Source organism: Engystomops pustulosus, unplaced genomic scaffold, assembly GCF_040894005.1.
Source record: "Engystomops pustulosus unplaced genomic scaffold, aEngPut4.maternal MAT_SCAFFOLD_71, whole genome shotgun sequence".
Lineage (NCBI taxonomy): Eukaryota > Metazoa > Chordata > Amphibia > Anura > Leptodactylidae > Engystomops > Engystomops pustulosus.
This window is the reverse complement of record NW_027284968.1, coordinates 1-12,100: the sequence shown is the minus strand read 5'-3', so window position 1 is coordinate 12,100 and position 12,100 is coordinate 1. Positions and strand designations below refer to the sequence as shown.

The 12,100-nt window shown below is 54.0% G+C and overlaps 1 protein-coding gene across 1 annotated transcript in view; it reads right to left on the bottom strand.

Annotated features, from left to right (window-relative positions):
* The window catches only part of ARMC5 (armadillo repeat containing 5), a 47,993-nt gene extending 41,586 nt beyond the window's left edge, over positions 1-6,407 (bottom strand). The window contains exon 1 of the mRNA XM_072131519.1: positions 6,047-6,407. Coding sequence (XP_071987620.1) covers positions 6,047-6,313 — 267 coding nt within the window. The 5' untranslated portion in view covers positions 6,314-6,407. The remainder of the gene's footprint in view (positions 1-6,046) is intronic.
* Positions 6,408-12,100: the final 5,693 nt, after the last annotated feature.

Genomic DNA, 12,100 nt, shown 5'->3' with positions numbered 1-12,100 from the left:
ACTCCAGGGACCTGAGCGGGGAAGCGACACATGCAGGATATCGGGTGCCGGTTCTTAGTGACTCCCCGCACAGCGCATTATACACGGACAATGCACTTACATGCACCAGGAAGAAGAAGGTGAACTCCAGGGACCTGAGCGGGGAAGCGACACATGCAGGATATCGGGTGCAGGATCTTAGTGACTCCCCGCACAGCACATTATACACGGACAATGCACTTACATGCACCAGGAAGAAGAAGGTGAACTCCAGGGACCTGAGCGGGGAAGCGACACATGCAGGATATCGGGTGCACGATCTTAGTGACTCCCCGCACATTATACATGGACAATGCACTTACATGCACCAGGAAGAAGAAGGTGAACTCCAGGGACCTGAGCGGGGAAGCGACACATGCAGGATATCGGGGGCAGGATCTTAGTGACTCCCCGCACAGCGCATTATACACGGACAATGCACTTACATGCACCAGGAAGAAGAAGGTGAACTCCTGGGACCTGAGCGGGGAAGCGACACATGCAGGATATCGGGCTCACAATCTTAGTGACTCCCCGCACAGTGCATTATACACGGACAATGCACTTACATGCACCAGGAAGAAGGTGAACTCCGGGGACCTGAGCGGGGAAGAGATACATGCAGGATATCGGGTGCAGGATCTTAGTGACTCCCCACACAGCGCATTATACACGGACAATGCACTTACATGCACCAGGAAGAAGAAGGTGAACTCCAGGGACCTGAGCGGGGAAGCGACACATGCAGGATATCGGGCGCAGGATCCTAGTGACTACCCGCACAGCGCATTATACACGGACAATGCACTTACATGCACCAGGAAGAAGGTGAACTCCTGGGACCTGAGCGGGGAAGCCACACATGCAGGATATCGGGTGCAGGATCTTAGTGACTCCCCGCACAGCGCATTATACACGGACAATGCACTTACATGCACCAGGAAGAAGAAGGTGAACTCCGGGGACCTGAGCGGGGAAGCGACACATGCAGGATATCGGGCGCAGGATCTTAGTGACTCCCCGCACAGCGCATTATACACGGACAATGCACTTACATGCACCAGGAAGAAGGTGAACTCCGGGGACCTGAGCGGGGAAGAGATACATGCAGGATATCGGGTGCAGGATCTTAGTGACTCCCCACACAGCACATTATACACGGACAATGCACTTACATGCACCAGGAAGAAGAAGGTGAACTCCGGGGACCTGAGCGGGGAAGCGACACATGCAGGATATCGGGCGCGGGATCTTAGTGACTCCCCGCACAGCACATTATACACGGACAATGCACTTACATGCACCAGGAAGAAGAAGGTGAACTCCGGGGACCTGAGCGGGGAAGCGACACATGCAGGATATCGGGTGCAGGATCTTAGTGACTCCCCGCACAGCGCATTATACACGGACAATGCACTTACATGCACCAGGAAGAAGAAGGTGAACTCCAGGGACCTGAGCGGGGAAGAGATACATGCAGGATATCGGGTGCATGATCTTAGTGACTCCCGCACAGCGCATTATACACGGACAATGCACTTACATGCACCAGGAAGAAGGTGAACTCCGGGGACCTGAGCGGGGAAGTGACACATGCAGGATATCGGGGGCAGGATCTTAGTGACTCCCCACACAGCACATTATACACGGACAATGCACTTACATGCACCAGGAAGAAGGTGAACCCCGGAGACCTGAGCGGGGAAGAGATACATGCAGGATATCGGGTGCAGGATCTTAGTGACTCCCCGCACAGCGCATTATACACGGACAATGCACTTACATGCACCAGGAAGAAGAAGGTGAACTCCGGGGACCTGAGCGGGGAAGTGACACATGCAGGATATCGGGGGCAGGATCTTAGTGACTCCCCACACAGCACATTATACACGGACAATGCACTTACATGCACCAGGAAGAAGAAGGAGAACTCCGGGGACCTGAGCGGGGAAGCGACACATGCAGGATATCGGGTGCAGGATCTTAGTGACTCCCCGCACAGCGCATTATACACAGACAATGCACTTACATGCACCAGGAAGAAGAAGGTGAACTCCTGGGACCTGAGCGGGGAAGCGACACATGCAGGATATCGGGCGCACGATCTTAGTGACTCCCCGCACAGCACATTATACACGGACAATGCACTTACATGCACCAGGAAGAAGGTGAACCCCGGAGACCTGAGCGGGGAAGAGATACATGCAGGATATCGGGTGCAGGATCTTAGTGACTCCCCGCACAGCACATTATACACGGACAATGCACTTACATGCACCAGGAAGAAGAAGGTGAACTCCAGGGACCTGAGCGGGGAAGAGATACATGCAGGATATCGGGTGCATGATCTTAGTGACTCCCTGCACAGCGCATGATACACGGACAATGCACTTACATGCACCAGGAAGAAGAAGGTGAACTCCAGGGACCTGAGCGGGGAAGCGACACATGTAGGATATCGGGCGCAGGATCTTAGTGACTCCCCGCACAGCGCATTATACTCGGACAATGCACTTACATGCTCCAGGAAGAAGAATGTGAACTCCGGGGACCTGAGCGGGGAAGCGACACATGCAGGATATCGGGTGCAGGATCTTAGTGACTCCCGCACAGCGCATTATACACGGACAATGCACTTACATGCACCAGGAAGAAGGTGAACTCCGGGGACCTGAGCGGGGAAGAGATACATGCAGGATATCGGGTGCATGATCTTAGTGACTCCCTGCACAGCGCATGATACACGGACAATGCACTTACATGCACCAGGAAGAAGAAGGTGAACTCCAGGGACCTGAGCAGGAAAGTGACACATGCAGGATATCGGGTGCAGGATCTTAGTGACTCCCCGCACAGCGCATTATACACGGACAATGCACTTACATGCTCCAGGAAGAAGAATGTGAACTCCGGGGACCTGAGCGGGGAAGCGACACATGCAGGATATCGGGTGCAGGATCTTAGTAACTCCCCGCACAGCGCATTATACACGGACAATGCACTTACATGCACCAGGAAGAAGAAGGTGAACTCCGGGGACCTGAGCGGGGAAGTGACACATGCAGGATATCGGGCGCAGGATCTTAGTGACTCCCTGCACAGCACATTATACACGGACAATGCACTTACATGCACCAGGAAGAAGAAGGTGAACTCCAGGGACCTGAGCGGGGAAGTGACACATGCAGGATATCGGGTGCACGATCTTAGTGACTCCCCGCACAGCACATTATACACGGACAATGCACTTACATGCACCAGGAAGAAGAAGGTGAACTCCGGGGACCTGAGCGGGGAAGCGACACATGCAGGATATCGGGGGCAGGATCTTAGTGACTCCCCGCACAGCACATTATACACGGACAATGCACTTACATGCACCAGGAAGAAGAAGGTGAACTCCAGGGACCTGAGCGGGGAAGTGACACATGCAGGATATCGGGTGTACGATCTTAGTGACTCCCCGCACAGCGCATTATACACGGACAATGCACTTACATGCACCAGGAAGAAGAAGGTGAACTCCGGGGACCTGAGCGGGGAAGCGACACATGCAGGATATCGGGGGCAGGATCTTAGTGACTCCCCGCACAGCACATTATACACGGACAATGCACTTACATGCACCAGGAAGAAGAAGGTGAACTCCGGGGACCTGAGCGGGGAAGTGACACATGCAGGATATCGGGTGCAGGATCTTAGTGACTCCCCACACAGCGCATTATACACGGACAATGCACTTACATGCACCAGGAAGAGGAAGGTGAACTCCAGGGACCTGAGCGGGGAAGCGACACATGCAGGATATCGGACGCAGGATCTTAGTGACTCCCCGCACAGCACATTATACACAGACAATGCACTTACATGCATCAGGAAGAAGAAGGTGAACTCCGGGGACCTGAGCGGGGAAGCGACACATGCAGGATATCGGGCGCAGGATCTTAGTGACTCCCCGCACAGCGCATTATACACAGACAATGCACTTACATGCACCAGGAAGAAGAAGGTGAACTCCGGGGACCTGAGCGGGGAAACGACACATGCAGGATATCGGGCGCAGGATCTTAGTGACTCCCCGCACAGCGCATTATACACGGACAATGCACTTACATGCACCAGGAAGAAGAAGGTGAACTCCGGGGACCTGAGCGGGGAAGTGACACATGCAGGATATCGGGTGTACGATCTTAGTGACTCCCCGCACAGCGCATTATACACGGACAATGCACTTACATGCACCAGGAAGAAGAAGGTGAACTCCGGGGACCTGAGCGGGGAAGTGACACATGCAGGATATCAGGGCAGGATCTTAGTGACTCCCCGCACAGCGCATTATACACGGACAATGCACTTACATGCACCAGGAAGAAGAAGGTGAACTCCGGGGACCTGAGCGGGGAAGCGACACATGCAGGATATCGGGTGCAGGATCTTAGTGACTCCCCGCACAGCGCATTATACACGGACAATGCACTTACATGCACCAGGAAGAAGGTGAACTCCGGGGACCTGAGCGGGGAAGAGATACATGCAGGATATCGGGCGCAGGATCTTAGTGACTCCCCGCACAGCGCATTATACACAGACAATGCACTTACATGCACCAGGAAGAAGAAGGTGAACTCCGGGGACCTGAGCGGGGAAACGACACATGCAGGATATCGGGCGCAGGATCTTAGTGACTTCCCGCACAGCGCATTATACACGGACAATGCACTTACATGCACCAGGAAGAAGGTGAACCCCGGAGACCTGAGCGGGGAAGTGACACATGCAGGATATCGGGTGTACGATCTTAGTGACTCCCCGCACAGCGCATTATACACGGACAATGCACTTACATGCACCAGGAAGAAGAAGGTGAACTCCGGGGACCTGAGCGGGGAAGTGACACATGCAGGATATCAGGGCAGGATCTTAGTGACTCCCCGCACAGCACATTATACACGGACAATGCACTTACATGCACCAGGAAGAAGAAGGTGAACTCCGGGGACCTGAGCGGGGAAGTGACACATGCAGGATATCGGGCGCAGGATCTTAGTGACTCCCCGCACAGCGCATTATACACGGACAATGCACTTACATGCACCAGGAAGAAGAAGGTGAACTCCGGGGACCTGAGCGGGGAAGCGACACATGCAGGATATCGGGTGCAGGATCTTAGTGACTCCCCGCACAGCGCATTATACACGGACAATGCACTTACATGCACCAGGAAGAAGGTGAACTCCGGGGACCTGAGCGGGGAAGAGATACATGCAGGATATCGGGTGCAGGATCTTAGTGACTCCCCGCACAGCGCATTATACACGGACAATGCACTTACATGCACCAGGAAGAAGGTGAACTCCGGGGACCTGAGCGGGGAAGAGACACATGCAGGATATCGGGCGCACGATCTTAGTGACTCCCCGCACAGCACATTATACACGGACAATGCACTTACATGCACCAGGAAGAAGAAGGTGAACTCCGGGGACCTGAGCAGGGAAGCGACACATGCAGGATATCGGGTGCAGGATCTTAGTGACTCCCCACACAGCATATTATACACGGACAATGCACTTTATGTGACCTCCAGTGACCCAATGTTCCCCAATTGTGTCCGCATAGAGAGGCCCCACCCACACCCTGGGATTTTGCACTTGAGGGGGTTGAGATGTGAGAATTCTAGACTTGGAAAGATTCTTCAAATTTCCCACAACAGTTTGTTATCCCATGCAGAGCAACTTCTGTAAAGAGTTTGCATGTTCTCTCTGTGGGTTTCCTCCGGTTTCCTCCCACACTCCATACATACTGGTAGGTGATTAGATTTTGAGCCCCATGTGGACAGGACTGTGGTGACAGCTCTGTGCGGCACCACGGTATCTGTGTACGCTATACAAAGGAATTGTTATCATTATCTGATGAAAGCTGAGCTCTGATTGGTTGTATAAGCATCACCCCGCCCCAAATCAGCATGGGCGGTGCCTCAAGTGACGCACCAATAGGCGAATAAAAACGAGTCGTGGTCGTGTCTCACCTGGGCGCGGCTTCCCGCCTCCGTGCAGCTATTGGCCAGCAGACTAAGCGCGAGCTCCATGTTCCGCCGAGAGTTTCCGAGCGCTGCGGCCCGCGCGGGATCCGTGATGAGAGAGAGGAGGAGCGCAAGTCCGCCCCGCCTCCGGAACACACCGGCACCGCCCGCACGGGAAACATGGCGGCTCCGCAACTCACTGAGAGCACTCCCGAGAGCTGCCGGATCCGCCGCCGACAGCCGAGACAGACAGGAAGTAAGTGACGAGGACATGGGTGCGCACACCGGAACCGAGCCAGCCTAGGCATTCAACGCGCGCAGGCGCGCATCCAGCCATCGGAGCAAAGCATGCCGGGAGTTGTGGTCTCTACAAGCCGGAAATAAGAAACTCTGTGTGACGTGGATTAATGTTATTGGGCCCAAGAAAGTGTCCTCCAATCAGCTTCCTGCTGTGCGCGTGTTGTACGTGCTGCGTCATTGCATGACGTCATCCTGTAGTTTTACGTAGATACCGCCCCCAGTGCTCACCCCCGGTATATACACAGATACTGCCCCTAGTGCTCACCCCCGGTATATACACAGATACTGCTCCTAGTGCTCACCCCCGGTATATACACAGATACTGCCCCTAGTGCTCACCCCCGGTATATACACAGATACTGCCCCTAGTGCTCACCCCCCGGTATATACACAGATACTGCCCCTAGTGCTCACCCCCCGGTATATACACAGATACTGCTCCTAGTGCTCACCCCCCGGTATATACACAGATACTGCCCCTAGTGCTCACCCCCGGTATATACACAGATACTGCCCCTAGTGCTCACCCCCCGGTATATACACAGATACTGCCCCTAGTGCTCACCCCCGGTATATACACAGATACTGCCCCTAGTGCTCACCCCCCGGTATATACACAGATACTGCCCCTAGTGCTCACCCCCCGGTATATACACAGATACTGCTCCTAGTGCTCACCCCCCGGTATATACACAGATACTGCCCCTAGTGCTCACCCCCGGTATATACACAGATACTGCCCCTAGTGCTCACCCCCCGGTATATACACAGATACTGCCCCTAGTGCTCACCCCCCGGTATATACACAGATACTGCTCCTAGTGCTCACCCCCGGTATATACACAGATACTGCCCCTAGTGCTCACCCCCCGGTATATACACAGATACTGCCCCTAGTGCTCACCCCCCGGTATATACACAGATACTGCCCCTAGTGCTCACCCCCGGTATATACACAGATACTGCCCCTAGTGCTCACCCCCGGTATATACACAGATACTGCCCCTAGTGCTCACCCCCGGTATATACACAGATACTGCCCCTAGTGCTCACCCCCGGTATATACACAGATACTGCTCCTAGTGCTCACCCCCCGGTATATACACAGATACTGCTCCTAGTGCTCACCCCCCGGTATATACACAGATACTGCTCCTAGTGCTCACCCCCGGTATATACACAGATACTGCCCCTAGTGCTCACCCCCGGTATATACACAGATACTGCCCCTAGTGCTCACCCCCGGTATATACACAGATACTGCCCCTAGTGCTCACCCCCCGGTATATACACAGATACTGCTCCTAGTGCTCACCCCCCGGTATATACACAGATACTGCCCCTAGTGCTCACCCCCCGGTATATACACAGATACTGCCCCTAGTGCTCACCCCCCGGTATATACACAGATACTGCCCCTAGTGCTCACCCCCCGGTATATACACAGATACTGCTCCTAGTGCTCACCCCCGGTATATACACAGATACTGCCCCTAGTGCTCACCCCCCGGTATATACACAGATACTGCCCCTAGTGCTCACCCCCCGGTATATACACAGATACTGCTCCTAGTGCTCACCCCCGGTATATACACAGATACTGCTCCTAGTGCTCACCCCCGGTATATACACAGATACTGCCCCTAGTGCTCACCCCCCGGTATATACACAGATACTGCTCCTAGTGCTCACCCCCGGTATATACACAGATACTGCTCCTAGTGCTCACCCCCGGTATATACACAGATACTGCCCCTAGTGCTCACCCCCCGGTATATACACAGATACTGCTCCTAGTGCTCACCCCCGGTATATACACAGATACTGCTCCTAGTGCTCACCCCCGGTATATACATAGATACTGCTCCTAGTGCTCACCCCCCGGTATATACACAGATACTGCCCCTAGTGCTCACCCCCGGTATATACACAGATACTGCCCCTAGTGCTCACCCCCGGTATATACACAGATACTGCCCCTAGTGCTCACCCCCGGTATATACACAGATACTGCCCCTAGTGCTCACCCCCGGTATATACACAGATACTGCCCCTAGTGCTCACCCCCGGTATATACACAGATACTGCCCCTAGTGCTCACCCCCGGTATATACACAGATACTGCCCCTAGTGCTCACCCCCGGTATATACACAGATACTGCCCCTAGTGCTCACCCCCGGTATATACACAGATACTGCCCCTAGTGCTCACCCCCCGGTATATACACAGATACTGCTCCTAGTGCTCACCCCCGGTATATACACAGATACTGCCCCTAGTGCTCACCCCCGGTATATACACAGATACTGCTCCTAGTGCTCACCCCCCGGTATATACACAGATACTGCTCCTAGTGCTCACCCCCGGTATATACACAGATACTGCTCCTAGTGCTCACCCCCCGGTATATACACAGATACTGCCCCTAGTGCTCACCCCCCGGTATATACACAGATACTGCCCCTAGTGCTCACCCCGGTATATACACAGATACTGCCCCTAGTGCTCACCCCCGGTATATACACAGATACTGCCCCTAGTGCTCACCCCGGTATATACACAGATACTGCCCCTAGTGCTCACCCCCGGTATATACACAGATACTGCCCCTAGTGCTCACCCCCGGTATATACACAGATACTGCCCCTAGTGCTCACCCCCCGGTATATACACAGATACTGCCCCTAGTGCTCACCCCCCGGTATATACACAGATACTGCCCCTAGTGCTCACCCCCCGGTATATACACAGATACTGCCCCTAGTGCTCACCCCGGTATATACACAGATACTGCCCCTAGTGCTCACCCCCCGGTATATACACAGATACTGCCCCTAGTGCTCACCCCCCGGTATATACACAGATACTGCCCCTAGTGCTCACCCCCGGTATATACACAGATACTGCCCCTAGTGCTCACCCCCGGTATATACACAGATACTGCCCCTAGTGCTCACCCCCCGGTATATACACAGATACTGCCCCTAGTGCTCACCCCCCGGTATATACACAGATACTGCCCCTAGTGCTCACCCCCCGGTATATACACAGATACTGCTCCTAGTGCTCACCCCCCGGTATATACACAGATACTGCTCCTAGTGCTCACCCCCGGTATATACACAGATACTGCCCCTAGTGCTCACCCCCGGTATATACACAGATACTGCCCCTAGTGCTCACCCCCGGTATATACACAGATACTGCCCCTAGTGCTCACCCCCGGTATATACACAGATACTGCCCCTAGTGCTCACCCCCGGTATATACACAGATACTGCTCCTAGTGCTCACCCCGGTATATACACAGATACTGCCCCTAGTGCTCACCCCCGGTATATACACAGATACTGCCCCTAGTGCTCACCCCCGGTATATACACAGATACTGCCCCTAGTGCTCACCCCCGGTATATACACAGATACTGCCCCTAGTGCTCACCCCCCGGTATATACACAGATACTGCTCCTAGTGCTCACCCCCGGTATATACACAGATACTGCCCCTAGTGCTCACCCCCGGTATATACACAGATACTGCCCCTAGTGCTCACCCCCCGGTATATACACAGATACTGCCCCTAGTGCTCACCCCCGGTATATACACAGATACTGCTCCTAGTGCTCACCCCCGGTATATACACAGATACTGCCCCTAGTGCTCACCCCCGGTATATACACAGATACTGCCCCTAGTGCTCACCCCCGGTATATACACAGATACTGCCCCTAGTGCTCACCCCCGGTATATACACAGATACTGCTCCTAGTGCTCACCCCCGGTATATACACAGATACTGCTCCTAGTGCTCACCCCCCGGTATATACACAGATACTGCCCCTAGTGCTCACCCCCCGGTATATACACAGATACTGCCCCTAGTGCTCACCCCCGGTATATACACAGATACTGCCCCTAGTGCTCACCCCCGGTATATACACAGATACTGCCCCTAGTGCTCACCCCCCGGTATATACACAGATACTGCTCCTAGTGCTCACCCCCGGTATATACACAGATACTGCCCCTAGTGCTCACCCCCGGTATATACACAGATACTGCCCCTAGTGCTCACCCCCGGTATATACACAGATACTGCTCCTAGTGCTCACCCCCCGGTATATACACAGATACTGCCCCTAGTGCTCACCCCCGGTATATACACAGATACTGCCCCTAGTGCTCACCCCCGGTATATACACAGATACTGCCCTAGTGCTCACCCCCGGTATATACACAGATACTGCCCCTAGTGCTCACCCCCGGTATATACACAGATACTGCCCCTAGTGCTCACCCCCGGTATATACACAGATACTGCTCCTAGTGCTCACCCCCGGTATATACACAGATACTGCCCCTAGTGCTCACCCCCGGTATATACACAGATACTGCTCCTAGTGCTCACCCCCGGTATATACACAGATACTGCCCCTAGTGCTCACCCCCGGTATATACATAGATACTGCTCCTAGTGCTCACCCCCCGGTATATACACAGATACTGCCCCTAGTACTCACCCCCGGTATATACACAGATACTGCTCCTAGTGCTCACCCCCCGGTATATACACAGATACTGCCCCTAGTGCTCACCCCCGGTATATACACAGATACTGCCCCTAGTGCTCACCCCCGGTATATACACAGATACTGCCCCTAGTGCTCACCCCCGGTATATACACAGATACTGCCCCTAGTGCTCACCCCCGGTATATACACAGATACTGCCCCTAGTGCTCACCCCCCGGTATATACACAGATACTGCCCCTAGTGCTCACCCCCGGTATATACACAGATACTGCCCCTAGTGCTCACCCCCGGTATATACACAGATACTGCCCCTAGTGCTCACCCCCGGTATATACACAGATACTGCCCCTAGTGCTCACCCCCCGGTATATACACAGATACTGCTCCTAGTGCTCACCCCCGGTATATACACAGATACTGCCCCTAGTGCTCACCCCCCGGTATATACACAGATACTGCCCCTAGTGCTCACCCCCCGGTATATACACAGATACTGCCCCTAGTGCTCACCCCCCGGTATATACACAGATACTGCCCCTAGTGCTCACCCCCGGTATATACACAGATACTGCCCCTAGTGCTCACCCCCGGTATATACACAGATACTGCTCCTAGTGCTCACCCCCGGTATATACACAGATACTGCCCTAGTGCTCACCCCCGGTATATACACAGATACTGCCCCTAGTGCTCACCCCCCGGTATATACACAGATACTGCCCCTAGTGCTCACCCCCCGGTATATACACAGATACTGCTCCTAGTGCTCACCCCCGGTATATACACAGATACTGCCCCTAGTGCTCACCCCCCGGTATATACACAGATACTGCCCCTAGTACTCACCCCCGGTATATACACAGATACTGCCCCTAGTGCTCACCCCCGGTATATACACAGATACTGCCCCTAGTGCTCACCCCCGGTATATACACAGATACTGCTCCTAGTGCTCACCCCCGGTATATACACAGATACTGCCCCTAGTGCTCACCCCCCGGTATATACACAGATACTGCTCCTAGTGCTCACCCCCGGTATATACACAGATACTGCCCCTAGTGCTCACCCCCCGGTATATACACAGATACTGCTCCTAGTGCTCACCCCCGGTATATACACAGATACTGCCCCTAGTGCTCACCCCCCGGTATATACACAGATACTGCCCCTAGTGCTCACCCCCGGTATATACACAGATACTGCCCCTAGTGCTCACCCCCCGG